At 43.7% G+C, this 17559-nt stretch overlaps 1 protein-coding gene across 4 annotated transcripts in view; it reads right to left on the bottom strand.

Moving 5' to 3' along the window:
• Window positions 1–17559, bottom strand: part of DCC (DCC netrin 1 receptor) — a 921347-nt gene that overhangs the window by 452148 nt on the left and 451640 nt on the right. For all 4 annotated transcript variants that reach the window (XM_053408811.1, XM_053408815.1, XM_053408813.1 and 1 more), the window contains exons 4-5: window positions 2435–2585; window positions 1961–2097 (exon numbers count right to left, since the gene is read on the bottom strand). In XM_053408811.1, the coding sequence (XP_053264786.1) occupies window positions 1961–2097; window positions 2435–2585 (288 nt within the window). The remainder of the gene's footprint in view (window positions 1–1960; window positions 2098–2434; window positions 2586–17559) is intronic.

Raw genomic sequence — 17559 nt, 5'->3', positions numbered from 1 at the left:
TAGGATGTGAGCTGATATTCAATCAGGCCACACAGGTTCTGAAAAATCAGCCCGTGTGTTATCTACTGAGTTGAATAGGATCCAAAATGCAGCAGTCTGATTGGTCCTAGAACAATAGGATCCAAAATGCAGCAGTCTGATTGGTCCTAGAACAATAGGATTCAGAATGCAGCAGTCTGATTGGTCCTAGAACAATGCAGCAGTATGATTGGTCCGCAGGAGCCACCCAATCCAGCACCAGGTGGAAGTGAATCCACAACATGATTGGCCTACAGGAGAATCCCGGAATTAGCCAGTCACGTGCAGTCCATTGTGTAAATAATGTATATAAAGCAGATATTGTGGGGGAACTTCCATTCCTCCTCATCACTATGAGCTGAATAAAGAGCATGAAATCCACTCTCGACTCCAAGTATATTTCACCATGCAAAAGTTATGTTTCTGCTTAGGGATGAATGCTATCCTGTTGAGTGTATAATGGCACATTTTGGCAAATCGTGTCTTCCTCCCAGATAGCACGCGTTGCGGTGAGATCATCAAGACTGCCCTCACTGCTGTTGTGGGTGGGAGCAATTGGATAGCCACAACAACTTGATTGGTGGTCCCTCGGTTGCTGGGGTAATTCTGGCCGCCAATGGGATCGTTTCATGCAATTAACTAAGGGACCTGTATATACCGCTGCACGTTGCGTTGAGCTTCCTCTTTTCGCCTCGTGCATCGGATCACCTGCCCAGCCTTCCTATATTTAGGGTTCATTATGACCTTGCTATGCCGCCATGAGTTGTCTGATTTGGGGACAGGGGCCCGGTAGGAATTTTCTCATTTGGCTGATTGGCTGGCGCCACTTGGGTTTCTCCTGCTGCATAGCAGATCATCACAACTATGTAAGGTTTGGCGGGTAGGCATTGGTTCAATGTGCTGTGGAGGAGATGTTGTCACACCTACCCCTCCAATGCGCAAAGGGTATTCTGTTAAAGGAATCCAGGGGCTCAACTTGCTTTTGTCCAATCCCCATCCAGGGGTGAGGGCCACACCAGAGCCCCTGGGAGCATTTGGGGTGAGCTTGAGTCTGAACCTGGTCCAATGCTTTCCCAGGATGTTTTCCCTCATTGATCTCTGCCGGAGTACAGTCGTCAGTGCTGCCCTGCCAAGGTCAGGTGCAACTAGCCATTCTGAAGGAAATCAGCCCTGAGTGCTCCCTGGAAGGACAGATCCTGAAGCTGAGGCTCCAATACTTTGGCCACCTCATGAGAAGTGAAGACTCCCTGGAAAAGACCCTGATGTTGGGAAAGATTGAGGGCACAAGAAGAAGGGGACAAGATGGTTCGACAGTGTTCTCGAAGCTACCAGCATGAGTTTGACCAAACTGCGGGAGGCAGTGGAAGACAGGAGTGCCTGGCGTGCTCTGGTCCATGGTGTCACAAAGAGTCGGACACGACTAAACAACAATAAAAGAACCCAACAAACTCAACATAATGAGGAAGAAAGCAAACACAGGAAAATCATCTTATCCACAGAGCTAAAAAGTCACCCAACCACAGAGACAATATTTGGAATTCAATTTGAGAATAAACACAATTGAATGTTTTTCATGGCATTGTAGGCATGTGAAGATGTCTTTCAACCTGACTGAGATTCAGAAAGAAAACCCAATAATAACAAAGAAATCTGAGGGTGTTCCAGTTAATTTGCAAACCAGTCATTGTGATATAGCAAACAAGTAACAGGTTTTTGTTTTTTCACTTATCAGATTAGCCCTTGAAAGTATAAATCGTATTAAAGGTGGGGAGAAGATACAGTATAAGCCAGCATTTTTATGCCAGTGACATAGTCTGGATACTTTGTGTGAGCCTCCACAATAAATACCCATCTGGAAGTGCAGTGAATCCTTCTTCAGATGCAAAGGACTTTTTCAGACCACAAAGGACTCCGCAAAAGATATAGAATTCTCTGTACTCACCCAAAACAGATAGCTCAGCTGAAGCACTACTGTTCTCCTCCCTGTAGGTGACCACACAAGTATACGTCCCAGAATCATCATCTGTTGCATTAGATATCAGTAAGTTACTGCCAGCCAGCAATGAATACTTTTTGGACCTGGAATATTGGCAAGAAAACTTGGTTTAAAATAAGGGAACGGATAGGATGGCTTTGTTAGTCTTAGAAGATTTATATCCCACTCTCTCCACTGTTCCTGGTAGCTCACGTCAATTTAAAAAGAAATTATACAATATCATAAGCATGAATGATCGATTATATTCAGTGGGAGGGCTATTCACTCCTTCCCATGTGTAGGGGTCCAGCAGACGTATAATTTTCTCTCCTTTCAGCAATGGTATTCCCACATGGGAGAAAACAGCTGATCCAAAAGCGAGCAGCAGAATTCTAGATTTGCTCTTCCCAATGCATTGTTGTAAACTGAGGAACTAGGTACCTGAATGGGATTGTTTCATCTCCTCGCAGCCACGTAAATGTTGGGGCTGGATAGCCAGAGACGCAGCATTCCAGCACAGCGTCTTTCCCTTCGACAACTACCACATTTGACGGTCTCTGCAGGAAAAATTGTTGCCTGTGCAACCCGGGATCTACGAAAGGAAAAGGAATGGTTATTACTTAATAATCACACCATTTGTCTTAGGAGCAGCGGGGAGGAGTATTTAAATATTCTCAGTGGGAAATCTTCCGTTTCACTGCAAGAGAGAAAATTCACACACACACACACACACACACACACACACACACACACACTAGAATAAGGGAGCAGAAAGACAGCAGAAAATGAAATACAGGATAAACATTTGAATCCAGAGAAGTGAACAGCGATTTACATACTAAATGAAAGCGTAACTCTACAGAGTTTGACTCAGAAATAAGTCATACTGAGTTTAATGCAACTTACTACCAGGCACTGGTCTAGTGGTAAATTTTAAAATACAAGTGCATTATGACATTCCCCCATAGGGGAATCAAGAAATGCAGGCTTCTGTAGAAATAAATGCTATGAAAAATTGTGACACTTTCATGGAGTCCTAGCATATGATAAACTTCCCAGCAGCATGGCTCCAGCCCCACGTATAGTTTCCTGGGAGTAAGCTTCATTGAGCTCAGTGATGCTTACGTCCGAATGTATGGATTAAACTTGCAAAACAAATTGAGCTTTAGCAAAAGATCTCCTGCCCACTGAAATGTAAACTTAAGCCTTTAATTAGAAATGCACACAAGCTTGCAAAGATTGCTATGACTTAAACTCTTAGAGTTTATTTTCTTGCCAGAGCAAGGAGACTCATCAGTAACCCCGGTGCTCCAACTGATGACATCACCACTCCTGCATTCCCTTGTCCAGCTGCTCCAGGTAAGTGGGTGCAGGATTGCAGCCTGATTCTAGGCTTAATGGGCAAATCCAGCAACTAAAGCTTTTGATGATTAATGAAGGGTCAATTTTAATTGGAGAGGTTGAAAGTTAATGCCATACTCGTGCATTTTGCAAAGCTGTGTTTTGGTTCTGGTGTGTTCCTCCAATAGGGAATGAAAAATAAAATATTAAAACTTATATTTCCTTTTTAACCATGAGTGCTAGTTGCCTCACAGTAGTTCCAGTTCCTAAAAAACAAATAAATAAATGAGGTTTGGTGAAATACATATTTTAAGGGGGGGAGGAATTTCCCAAAAAGCTTCCATGGCTATGCAACTCAATATTTTTCAGTTGGTTGACAGCCCTATTACTGAACACAGACTGGAGTTTAGAAAGTATAGTTCAGGGATGGCTCTTGCTCATAACAGAGATTTGTGGTTCAAGGATCCGATCCCCGCGTAGTGGAATGAAAACACACGGACACGTGATGTAAGGTTAATGGGCAAGAAAAGGCCACAACTTTATTGATTACAGCAAGTGAAAAGGTATTGGCTTAGGCATTGGATCACGTCAGTTGACTCCACCCACTCGGAGAGGGGGGTGAGTCTAAAAGGGGGGTTTATTCACCAGTAGGTGGAGCTGACTCGCGACGGGACGGCAAAGTGAGGGCCGCGTGGCTGGCGCAGCAGCTAGTTAAGCTGCAGTCCACGCCCCTTCCAAGGCACCTGGTTGGGCGCTTGCCCATGGGCGTGGTGCGCCAGCCAGGTGAGTGAATGACAGGGGGCTAACGCCCCCTGATTGAGGCGGAGCTCAGCTCCCGCCCACAACCCCTCCCCTCATTTTCAGAAGAGGCTCTGTAGCAGTGTTCTGTACTGGCAAAGCCAGAGCACAGATTAAGAAATGTAATGTTAAGTGTGTTCACACCTTGCAGACAAGAGGGGAATCCCTGAAAAACCACCATATATACTGGAAAGCAGAACACTGGATCTGGTACAGACTGGAAATTAGAAGTCATTTCAGATCCAAAGTGAGGCACTTAAGAAGCACCCCCACCCTACTTATTTTTAGTTAACATCTCATCTGAACAGATATGAGAACCAAACTTTATTTTGTTATCTCCCCATTGAACGCACACACACACACACACGATTTAGCAGTAACCTAACTGTGGTTCTATCCCCCATTTTCTTCAAATTTTCAAAAGTAGGCAAGCAATCATTCTAAACCCAGCAGTCACTACCATATTTTCTGTGAAGAAGTAGTTCAAAACAGAAGAAAGTGTCTCAACCCCAGATGTATATTAGATCCCCCCCTCCTGATTAACATAATGTGCTCTGTCATTATCATTAAAACTTTCCTGTTCCCTACATTGCCGATTGCCTAAATGAATGTCCTTGCTATGCAAAACCGCCCCCCCCAAAAAAAAACACTGAGAAAGGAGACAGAGAAGTAAAGCATCAACCCACAATTCTTTAATTAAATCAAGGATAGGCTTTACATCAGTATAATAAAACACTAGAAAGATTTGGAAGGTTTTTTAATGTGCAATCAAATTGAAGTGTAATAACAGGAGCCCTTTTTGTGTTCGTTGAAAGGAGGAATTGTCTACTATTGTGTGAGAGGGCTGGGATATTTTATGGAATTTGGCTGTAACTACTCCAGATGAATGGATGATGCTTCACAAGGGAGACTGATTTGTCACTGCTCGCTTTGAGTCACACTGCACAGAACCATGAAAGTTGAAGGAGTCATTCAGAACAACAATTTATTTTGCTAGAGAATTGCACAACCTTCTTTGTGGCCCCGAATTACTTCCTGTTGGAGTGCACCAGGCAGTTTTGTTTAGCTGAAGGCAAACGACCATGCCACAATTGCAATTTCCACTGAAACATAATCAACAAATACAATGCATTAGGCTGGTGCAAATTTGATTCCATTGTTTTGCAAAGCAGCACTTCATCCTAGCAACCTAGCGAGGTTCCATTAATATGACACTGATGAGACAGAATGCCTCATACTCCCCATTCCTAAATGTGATTAAAATGGAAAAGCCACCATCTCCTGAATACTCCTGCATAAAGCCCAAAGCTCTCTAGTGCAGATCACTATGTGCAACAGGTTACAATTGGAACTTAGTAACTTGCTCCTCAGTGCCTTTGCAGTTTGCTCAGTTTCTACAAAGATGTGAAACCCCAGTGCCACCCTCCTGATTTGCAGATAGCTGCTGGTGGTTTGAGAAGCCACAGGGTGAACAGGGTGACTCCACCTGATCACCATTTCTGTACAGAACAGAGGAGATGGGTAGGATTGTGACATATTAATTACAGTAGGCTGGAGGCAGGATGCTAGCAAGTATAAAAGGGCCTTTGGGAAAGGATTCAACTCTGTCTCACAAACAGCCTGATTCTTTGCTCCTAGACCAATAAAACAGAAAAGTCCCTGCCATCAATTCCAGACCCTTGAAGTGTTTCTGTTTTCCAGGGACAGCCCCAGATTTACAGAAGCCATCCCGGTTTCTGATTTGATCCCGAAATGTTCTGCTTTTCCATAGGATGTCTCTATTTTCATCGGATAAATGTTGGAGGATATGGAATAGGACGTCCCCAGGGCTTTTTTTCCCCAGTCAAAATTTGATGGAACTCAGTTCCGGTACCTCTCAGGTGGGCACCATTGCCATTACAGTGGCACTTCAGGTTAAGTACTTAATTTGTTCCAGAGGTCCGTACTTAACCTGAAACTGTTCTTAACCTGAAGCACCACTTTAGCTAATGGGGCCTCCTGCTGCTGCCGCGCCACAAGAGTACGATTTCTGTTCTCATCCTGAAGCAAAGTTCTTAACTTGAGGTACTATTTCTGGGTTAGTGGAGTCTGTAACCTGAAGCGTATGTAATCTGAAGCGTCTGTAACCCGAGGTACCACTGTACAAGAGAACAAGGGAAGCGTTCATGGTGAGTTCTGGCACCTCTTTTTAGAATAATAACACTGGACATCCCTATTTTCACTGGGGAAATGTTGGAAGGTATGGAATAGGACATCCTCGGGGCTCTTTTTCAGCTGAAACTCACCAAAACTCAGTTCCAGCACCTCTCAGGCGAGCACCATTGCCATTATAAGAGAACAAGGAGGGCATTCATGGTGAGCTCTGGCACCTCTTTTTCTAGAATAATAGCACTGGACACCCCTATTTTCACTGGAGAAATGTTGGATGGTATGCATTTCAAAATCTACAACAGGCAAAAAGCACTAGCAAGGCAGGAGGGGTGGAGGCAGGTAGGCTGAGGCAAGACCAGTGATGTTATTTTAAAAGGCACAACACAGAGATGAGTGAGTTCCCTCCTGCCTCTCTTGGGTTGGCTGGAGAATACGACAAGCTCTTTATTTCTTTAAAGTATCTTCACCCTGATCTATCGACAAAAAGCCTCCCAGGATGATTTATATTTGTTAATTTGTAAAAAAAAAAAAAGATGGAAAATGGAAAAAAAGATGAAGATTTGTGTGCATCTTTAAAAACCAAATGGCAAAACAAGACTTTTCTTTTCTCTCTTGTCAGAATGGAAATGTCAAATTGAATGCCTTGCCATTGGGCCTTTGGGGCTGTGTTGCTAATCCAACTAGGGAAGGAAACCTACTGTAAACCACGATAGAGAAATCCGTCATTAAAGTGATACTCATCTCTCAATTTATATAATGCATTAAGGTGTATAACCACAGTGCGAGCAACCTGTCTGGAGGTCTGACTCCCTCCCCACCCTGCTCTCATGATGGAAATTCAAGCCGGGCTCCAGAAAGCCAACTAAATGATGTGATAAGGAACAGGATAAAGCAATAAGCAGGTAAAAGGATAATCAAATTCATACTGTGATCTCACTCAGAGAGTGTTTTCAAAAATGCATTATCAAATTTATGGCTGTTTTAACCAGAGGCAAGACAAAAATATTAGATTAACATTTTTATTTATTTATTTATTTTTTGCATTAATCCAATCAAGCATGTTGAATTCATACTCCATGAACTCTGAAGTTAATGTTCACTGGAGCAAAGTCAGACTCCTTTTTTATTATTATTAACTGCTTGTTATTATTTTTTCCTTGTTTGTGAAGAAAAGGATACACTCTGCTCTCTGTGGCATGCAGGCTGGCCTTCCTGGCTCCAAGACAGTAGTAATACCTCTTTCAATATAATACCTCTTTCAATGTAGTAATACCTCTTTCAATATAAACACATTTCACCATACTGGATCCGAGCACTGATCTACCTGATCCCATGGTGCCCATCCAGGTATCAGTGAGAAGCCACGAAGCAGGGATGGGAAACCTCAAACCTGGAAACCTGCCTTTTCAAGCTTCTTTATGTGGCCACTGGAACTTTCTGCAGGTTTCCCATCCCTGCCTATCGCCCCAGCCCACATCCCTCACTGGCCCTATTGCAGGTTTTTCCCAGACACTTGGTTCTCCGGGGAAGGTCAGAATTTATTCACCTGTGAAGGGGCTGCAGTGGGATCTCTCCCAAAGGCTGAGCCCCTCCTTGTTCTCTATAGCTTCCTTTTATAGTATGTGAAATATACTAGGAGTTGAGTGTGGATTTCATGCTCTTTTTTCAGCTCATAGTGAGGAATGGAAGTTCCCCCGAAACGTCTGCTTTATATACATTATTTACACAATGGGCCCCATGTGATTGGCTAATTCAGGGATTCTCCTGTAGGCCAATCAGGTTGCGGATTCAATTCCACCTGGAGTTGGATTGGGTGGCTCCTGCAGACCAATCAGACTGCTGCATTTTGGATCCTATTGTTGTAGGACCAATAAGACTGCTGCATTTGGATCCTATTCAACTCAGTACATAACAGTATGCGACAAACAACTTCTTACAGGCTTACTCAAGCAGGCAAAGAAAGTGGGACCATACTCATGTAGGCAAGAGAAACAGAACTTTTTAGCTTCCCCCACCTCCTGTCCTGTCTGCCGCAAACTACAACCATGTGCAGATTTCTTGCAAACGTGCAAATTTAAAAACAGACACAGCTCATATGCGTGTTAGACTTCCCGGCATAGAAGACACCAGTTAGCTCATCTTCTTGCAACTGACTTTCTGGCATAAATGTCTTACACAGCACTTTCTGCTAGTCTCCAGAGTGTGGGCTATTGGGGGAGATATTGCCTCAGCCCTACATTTTCTCCCAGTTGTTTTTGCATGACTCATAAGTGCCCTTGAACTCTTGATAGTGCCGCTGGATGGAAGCTAGAGAAATGTGTGTGAGTTTGTGTACAAACTAGCCCACTGCTCAAAGCACGTGTGTTTTATGCCCTGCCTGCCCACTTTGCCTCTGACCACTCACATCACTCTCTAGAGAGCCTTGGAAGGTTGCCCAGAAAATAAATAAATAATAATAATATTAATTGTATCCCGCCCATCTGACTGGTTTGCTCCAGCCACTATGGCTGGCTTCTAGCATATACAAAACATAATAAAACATTAAACATTAAAAACTCCCCTATACAGGGAATATTGTTTGAAAGGCTTCCCCTCCCATCCCATAAAGGTAATGGTCCTCTCCCAGGGATAACAGGTCAAAAGGAAATTTGAGATGGGAAAGCTTAGTTGAATTTGGACTACTAAAGAGAAGAGAAATAGAAAAGAATAAAGAAAGCAGACAACAATGCAAATGGACAGAAAGATTGCTATGGCCAGATAGTTGTTGAAGATGCATGTCTTTGAGCATCATAATTTTCATCAGGTCGAGTATGCCGACTGATTTCATATTTTTTCAAGTGTTCCTCACCTGTGGAGCATCACATGTTCCCTCACTGCAAGTTCTGACATAATTTCCTGCCATTCATCAAGTGTGAATGTAGTGCTAGCCTCTCAGGACCTCACTAACAATTGCCTAACAGAATTCCTTCCCTTTGGACACTGGGTAAACACTCAAACACAGCATTATGCTTTGGTGCCTCAAGAACATGGAGAGGGAGCTGGGTAATGCCCATGGACCAGAATCTTGTCTCCACCACCTCCATAGGCCAAGCTTGCCATATGGGTGCAAACAGCTGCCAGTTGCCTGACATTAGAATGACACCCGGTGAACCATTTTTGCCCATGTGGTCAATGCATCCACACCTATTCAGGCTTTCCTTGAAGTACAACTTGGCCACATCTTGTATCAGTAAACTGTTTTACCTTGCATTTTATTTCGTATGTACTATAATGTGTGTAGCTTTGAAAAGGTGTTCACCTTTGCCTATAAACCATGGGGCTCCTTTGTTTCTGGACCTGTAATGCTGAAAAGTTCTTGCCATAGGCTTGCAACTTATAAAAGAGGCAGAGCATGTGGGAGGGGAAAGGGTGGGGGGCAGAAATCATCATTTTTAACTGTTATGCTATTTTAATGAGCTTGTTTAATATACATTTTAATTATGGATGTTTTAATGAAATTGTTCTACTACGTGCTTTAATTATGGGTAGTTATATTTTTATAATTCAGTTTTGCTTGCTATTCTGCTGTTGGCTTTTGTGTGTTTGTGAACTGCCTTGGTATTTCTTCTCAAAAAGGAGGTGGTATTATTATTATTATTATTATTATTATTATTATTAAATAGTGGAGTCTGTGCTTTGCACACGGGATGCGGGTGGCACTGTAGGTTAAACCACAGAGCCTAGGGCTTGCCGATCAGAAGGTCGGCGGTTCGAATCCCCGTGATGGGGTGAGCTCCCGTTGCTCGGTCCCTGCTCCTGCCAACCTAGCAGTTCAAAAGCACGTCAAAGTGCAAGTAGATAAATAGGTACTGCTCCGGTGGGAAGGTAAATGGAATTTCCGTGCACTGCTCTGGTTTGCCAGAAGTGGCATAGTCATGCTGGCCATATGACCTGGAAGCTCCCTCGGCCAGTAAAGCGAGATGAGCGCCACAACCTCAGAGTCGACCACAACTGGACCTAATGGTCAGGGGTCCCTTTACCTTTACCTGCTTTGCACACAAGTTTAATTCTTGACATCTGCACATAGGACTGGGAATGTGCCCTGCCTGAATCTCTGAACAGTAGGTGCCAATCAGTGTAGACAATACTGAGTAAGATTGAGCAATGATCTGAACAGCTTCCTATATCTCTATGAATCTGAGAACACCTCAATCTGTTGGAAGGCAGAACTTGCACATAACGTATGTTGTATGTTGTTTTCATTTGCTAGATTGATTCCATATGTTCCTTGCCCTTGGACAACACGGTGAAGGCTGGGTTATTAGTATTCATAATGCATGAATTGAAAAAGTAACAAGCAGATGACACCAAACTGGGAGGGGTGGCTAACACCCCAGAGGACAGGATCACACTTCAAAACGACCTTGACAGATTGGAGAACTGGGCCAAAACAAACAAGATGAATTTTAACAGGGAAAAATGTAAAGTATTGCACTTGGGCAAAAAAAATGAGAGGCGCAAATACAAGATGGGTGACACCTGGCTTGAGAGCAGTACATGTGAAAAGGATCTAGGAGTCTTGGTTGACCACAAACTTGACATGAGCCAACAGTGTGACGTGGCAGCTAAAAAAGCCAATGCAATTCTGGGCTGCATCAATAGGAGTATAGCATCTAGATCAAGGGAAGTAATAGTGCCACTGTATTCTGCTCTGGTCAGACCTCACCTGGAGTACTGTGTCCAGTTCTGGGCGCCACAGTTCAAGAAGGACACTGACAAACTGGAACGTGTCCAGAGGAGGGCAACCAAAATGGTCAAAGGCCTGGAAACGATGCCTTATGAGGAACGGCTAAGGGAGCTGGGCATGTTTAGCCTGGAGAAGAGGAGGTTAAGGGGTGATATGATAGCCATGTTCAAATATATAAAAGGTTGTCACATAGAGGAGGGAGAAAGGTTGTTTTCTGCTGCTCCAGAGAAGCGGACACGGAGCAATGGATCCAAACTACAAGAAAGAAGATTCCACCTAAACATTAGGAAGAACTTCCTGACAGTAAGAGCTGTTCGACAGTGGAATTTGCTGCCAAGGAGTGTGGTGGAGTCTCCTTCTTTGGAGGTCTTTAAGCAGAGGCTTGACAACCATATGTCAGGAGTGCTCTGATGGTGTTTCCTGCTTGGCAGGGGGTTGGACTCGATGGCCCTTGTGGTCTCTTCCAACTCTATGATTCTATGATTCTAAGCCTAGGAAGGAAGGAAAAGAGAAGCCTTTGCTGCTTATCACTCAAGTGCATTGGTAGTTTTAAGTATTTTAAGTCTCTTACACAGGCAAAGAATGCATAGCAAGATCTTCACATTATCCCATGTTTAGTGTGTGTGTGTGTTTTCTCCCCCATACACTGCAGAGTGGACTTGCAGTGAATAAGCAGGACTCATTCCATCAACTCCACTGAAAGGCCCAGGCCCAGTAAGATGTCTCTCCTTCAGCTGTCATTTGTCAGCAGGCTGAAGCCACAGAAGCGATGGAAAGGAGAGGGTCATCCGAACAGCACTGCTGAAAGACGAACTCCACTGAGTTCCTTCTGTCTTTGAACGGCTTCCATTCCAGCTGACTTTAGAACTACTATTGGTAATCAATTCCCCCCTTCCTTTCTCACCATCCTCCCATTTTATGTAATGTCTTTCAGTTTGTAAACACATAGTGTTTTAATTTATTTTCATTCATTCATTCATTCATTTGTCTATTTATTTATTTCCAATGTTTATACACCACCCAATGACAAGTGCCCTCTGGGTGGCTCACAAGTAAATACTAAAAAAACATAAAACAGAAAAGGAAACTATAATCTCACCCAGAATAGGACTAGCAACAGAAAATGACGTCCATAAAATATATGTATAAAAAGCAGGGGAGAGAGAGAGACTGAAAATGCATGCACCTGACACCTAAAAAGGTCATCAAGTGGGCACTAGGAAGACCACTATGGGATACCAATACTGAAAAGGTCCTCTCTCTAGTAACCCATCTCATTTGTTTCAATTTGTCCTCACTCTGTCCTGCATCCATTTGTGAAACAACTGGCAGAGGGGAAGTTCACAGCCACAAAACAATTTATATGTTTTGTTATCAAATTGTATGTGAGCTCACTGAACAGCTGGGTAAAAATGATCTAGATCAGAAGTGGTCCTCCAAATGTTGCTAAATACAGCTCCCATCAGGCCCAGCCAGCATGGCCAACTGTCATGGTTGATGGCAGTTGTAGTTCAGTAATATCTGGAAGACCAAAAGTTCCCCACACCTGCTCTAGAAGATACCATTGACAGTGCTTTGGGATTTTATGGAAATGGTAGTGATTGGATGAGCTGTCCTGATGTCACAGGCAATGTGCTGGATAAGCAGCATCATGGCCCTAGCCATGAATGATATCCAAGGCTTAAAACCATAGAAACCACCTGAAAAAAAGTCAACCAGTTTTGTTGATACTTAACCCAAGGTGATAGCCATGAACCTGACTCTGACTCATCACACCCATGGACTTATTTGAACTCAAGCCTGATTTATGTGAACCACAGAACCACATCCTTAAGAATGATTCAGCTGGGCACACTCCTGTCTCATGGTGCATCAAGAATCCACTGAGAGACAATAAGCATTTGCTTCTAAGGCTGGGCAGCATCCCTGCAGTGCCTCAGGTGGTGGAGATAGACCCCAAGAGGGGTAAACAAAAAGCTGCTGAGTCTGATCATTGGTCCACCTAGCTCAGCACTGTCTACACTAGTGGTCTCAAACTTGGGTCTCCAGCTGTTGCTGCACTAAACTCCCATCATTCCTGAACACTGGTCCTGCTAGCTAGGGATGCTGTAGTCCAACAATAGCTGGAGACCCAAGTTTGAGAAACACTGGTTTACACTGACTGGCAGCAGCTCCCCAGGGTTTCAGGGAGAGTCTCTCCCATCACACCTGGAGATGCTGGTGGAGATTCATGGCAGCTGTTTAACTCCTGAGCTGTGCACTCTGTAAGACCTCAGCTAAGCCATGTCTCTGGCAGAGGTGCTCAGATCTAAGGCAGGGGAAGGGAAAACAGGAGGGCAACAGAAAGTGCTGAGGGGGGTCAAAAACAATAGGAAGGGCCTCATTAAACACACACACACACAGAGGCAAGGCAAGGAGTCCTGGACAAAAGATGAAATCCTGAGAAGCAAAGATAAACCAGAAGCGAGAGTGGGGCAGTATGTGGGTTTCAGATGCGAAGAGGGCTGACTTTTTTGAAACAGACAGCAAAACACCCAGCAACAGGCTCCTTGTTCTTTTTGATTGCTTTCCAAGCCCGCACATTGCAAAGTGAATCAAAGCAAACAATAAAGTCCTACATTTGTCAGGTAACCTTTTGGGCGATACCTCCGCCAACCATCGCATCAAAGCACACAGAGTTCAGTCTGCTGTGGAACCTCTGAATATCATCTCCTTCTTCAAATAGATTCAGCTCCAAATTACATGACACCCTTAAGCCTCTTGCTATGACTCAGGCCGGTGCTTCGCATATCTTAAGCAAAGAACAGCAATCCTATCAATCTCAGATTGATCACACAGGTGCAAATTTCTTTAATCGACAGTGGACAAAACCCTCACCTGGCCACAGGCCAATGTGCTCTGTGTAGACAGAGTGAAAGTCAACTCTTTCCCGACAGCTATTCATTCTGGCTCTTATAACTCTATTATTCTTGTGAGTTCATGGAGCAATTTCATCCCAAAGTGACTCACTGCCAAAGGATGTGTGGTCATGTCTGTGTTTCTTTTTGTTCACCTATCTTGTCATTCACAGTGAATAATGCTTGTATTGGAACAAAGTTCTAGGCATGGTTGTGGAATCCTATTTAGAACTGACAGCAAAAAAGGGGAGGGGGACCTAAAGTTATGGAGAACTTGGGAGTTGTTTCTCAGGGAGATTCATCAAGTGAAATGGCTAGTTCACATGGGGTATGGGTTGATCCCAAATAAGTCATATTCAGAGTGGACCTTCTGAGATTGATGGGTGTGACTAACTTGACTCCCTAGATTCCATTGGGTATGACTGAGTTGAATGTAGCCTTAAGAAAGGAGGGTTGGAAGGACCATGTACCCAAGCTCATTGCTTAAGAACATAAGAAGAGACTGTGCGATCAGGCTCACTTGCGCCAGCATCCTGTTTTCACAGTGGCCAACCAGATGCCTGTGGGAAGCCTGCAAGCTGGAAAGGAACGTAGCAGTGCTCTGCTCACCTTCAACTGGTATTCAGAAGTATGAAGTAGAACATAGTTATCATAGCTAGTAGCCATTGATAGCCCTATCCTTTCTGAATTTGTATGATCATCACTTAAAGCCACCCAAGTGTGGGGTTTGCTGAAATATTAAGCAATATCAAACTGGATCTTTTCTATTCACAGGTGGAGAAACTGGGGCAGGGTATTTTATTTCATATTCTCCAGGGAAAGGCTGAATTTTTCCTACTGTTCAGGAGGAGCTTGATGACGAAAAAGCAGCAGCAGCGGCAGCAACCACCACCAGAGAATTCTTTTCAGAGAAGTGTCAGCTCAGTCCCACAGAAAACTTCAGGATGTTTATGCTTCAGATAGATAGACAGATAGCTAAGAAGACAGGAGCTGGTCCTACACTCGAGTAGGACCCTGGCTGAGACACATGCCCAACTGGCATGTTATTTCCCTCCTGGTAGATTGTTTGGGAGCTTCATTAGCTTTCTTCAGCCTGAACATCACAGCAACCGATGCCAACAGACATCAGCACACTTAGGGATCCACAGATTCTTTGCAGCTTGTGTAACAGAATTCAGCATTTTGGCTAATCTACTTTATTTACATATAAACACACACAGAGCACTGCAACATGGCTCACTCTCTAGCATCAAACAGCAAAGAGAAAAAGAACAAAGGACAATATAGTGGTACCTCGGGTTAAGTACTTAATTCATTCTGGAGGTCCGTTCTTAACTGAAACTGTTCTTAACCTGAAGCACCACTTTAGCTAATGGGGCCTCCTGCTGCCGCTGCGCCACCAGATCATGATTTCTGTTCTCATCCTGAAGCAAAGTTCTTAACCCGAGGTACTATTTCTGGCTTAGCGGAGTCTGTAACCTGAAGCGTCTGTAACCTGAAGCATATGTAACCCGAGGTACCACTGTAGTCCCACTTCACAGAACACAGTAACACAAACATCCTGTCTCCGTGACTTCCCACTTTGTGGAGTCAAAACATTCACCGTCATGTGACAGACAAAAATCCCATGACTGCAATCATGGAGCAGGAATTCTAACAGTTATCACATTTCCTTTTTATATGAAACTGCCTTATTCTGAGTCAGGACAATGGTCCACCTAGTTCAGTATTGTCTACACTGAGGGGCAGCAGATCTCCAGGGTTTCAGGCACAAGTGTCTCCCAGTTCTACAAGGAGATGCTGGGAACTGAACCCGTGACCTTCGGTATGCAAAGCAGATGTTCTGACACTGGGCTGCAGCACTTCCCCATTTGTTAGGTCTTGCGTATGGGGAATTCTATCAGCTTGAACCGTGGCAGTTACTGGAGTGTCATGACCTGCAACCTTAAATAGCAACTAGGGCCAATACAAAATGGATGGTAGTTTAGATAACAAACATGTAGAGCAGGGAAAGGAACTTGTGGCCCTCCAGATGTTTTTGGAATCTGACTCCCATCTGCCCCAGTTGGCATGGCTAGTGATAAGGAATGATGGGACTCATAGCATCATCTGGACATCAACAAGTCCCCCATCCCTCATTTTGATGCAGCTGCATCAACTGCAAGGCATCATGGTAGAGTTCACTAGCAGCTCATAAGTATATCTTTATTACAGTCCAACGACCCATAACATAGATATAGAATAAAATACAGACTCATATAGACAAACCCCCAGGGAAGGGAGACCAAAGCGTTATTTGTTAAGTCATGGTATGTTGATCTTTGATCCGTATGACTACTGAAAGAAACTTTGCCACAGCCACTGTGATATCGTTGGACTTGTGGTCCAGAAGATAGGCTTCAGATTGACCCAGCTGATTTGCCAATAGTGGTTTAATCAATAGCTCCCTCGCTTGATCATATTGTCCACAATGCAATAAAATATGCCTCATGCAGTCAACATCCTGAGAGCACGCACAGATCCTATTTTGATAAGGGATACCTCTCAGTCTGCTCAGGAAGTCTCCAACTTCCTGACTAATAGCTCCCCAGCCCCTAGCTGTGCCATTCCAGGTCAGGTATGGGAGAACCATTTTAGAAATATATTCATGTAAAATTCAAATCTCCCTGCCAGTTTTTATGATGAAGATTTGGCAGAACTGTCACCTCTCCCACAATGGAGCCCGGTTACAGTGGAAGAAGTCTATACATTAATTGGGAACCTGAAGAGTGGTTAGGCCCCAGGAAACGACTTTATCTCAGCTGAATTGATCATATCAAATCAGCACTGGTGGGCTCCTCTTCTGGCGGCACTCTTTACTATAGTAAATAACTCGGGCAAAGTACCATCTAGCTGGAAACATGCAATAGTAGTCCCAATCTTCAAGAGAGGCCAGCCAAACGTACCTTCTAACTATAGGCCCATCAGTCTGCTTTCAGTTATAGGAAAGCTGTATGCTCGCTTTCTCTGTAACAAACTGACAACTTTTCTAAATGACTATAATATACTATCTGAAGCTCAGGCAGCTTTCCATGAGAACCACTCAACATCAGACCACTGTCTAATGCTGTCCTTTCTAGCCAAGAAGTACACCATACCTCTATAGGGAAAACTCTTTGTGGCCTGTATGGACATGAAATCTGCCTTTGATTCCATCCACAGACTCCAACTATGGTCCAAATTACTAGTACATAAGTATAACATATTAAGACAATTAAGTGTGTCTAGTATATTTTAAATGGGAGAACAAGTACTCTCCTAGTTTTTCAACCATTTGATCAGACCTAGGTAGTAAATGTTACCCCCCCCCCAAAAAAGTGCTTTGACTTGCAGCTATATCTGGGGCAAGATTAAGCAAACTGTTAAACATTGTGGGGTTGCTTTGTTTATTATTAAAGAGAAAGCTGTTAAGGTCAGTTCATGAACACATTCTATTTCAAAAACAAGCAGCGGGGGGGGGGGGGAGGCATGCAGAAACCAGAAAAGAACCTTCAGAAATATGCAATTGTCAGGTTAGGACCCAATGATTTACTATGAAATCTTAGAAATGAGCAACAAACATATTGGTCTAATTTTGGTTCAAGGCAGTTTCACAGCCTTTCTTTGTTCTGTCT

Source organism: Podarcis raffonei, chromosome 11 (assembly GCF_027172205.1).
Source record: "Podarcis raffonei isolate rPodRaf1 chromosome 11, rPodRaf1.pri, whole genome shotgun sequence".
NCBI classification, from domain to species: Eukaryota; Metazoa; Chordata; class Lepidosauria; order Squamata; family Lacertidae; genus Podarcis; species Podarcis raffonei.
This window is presented reverse-complemented; position numbering and strand designations above follow the sequence as displayed.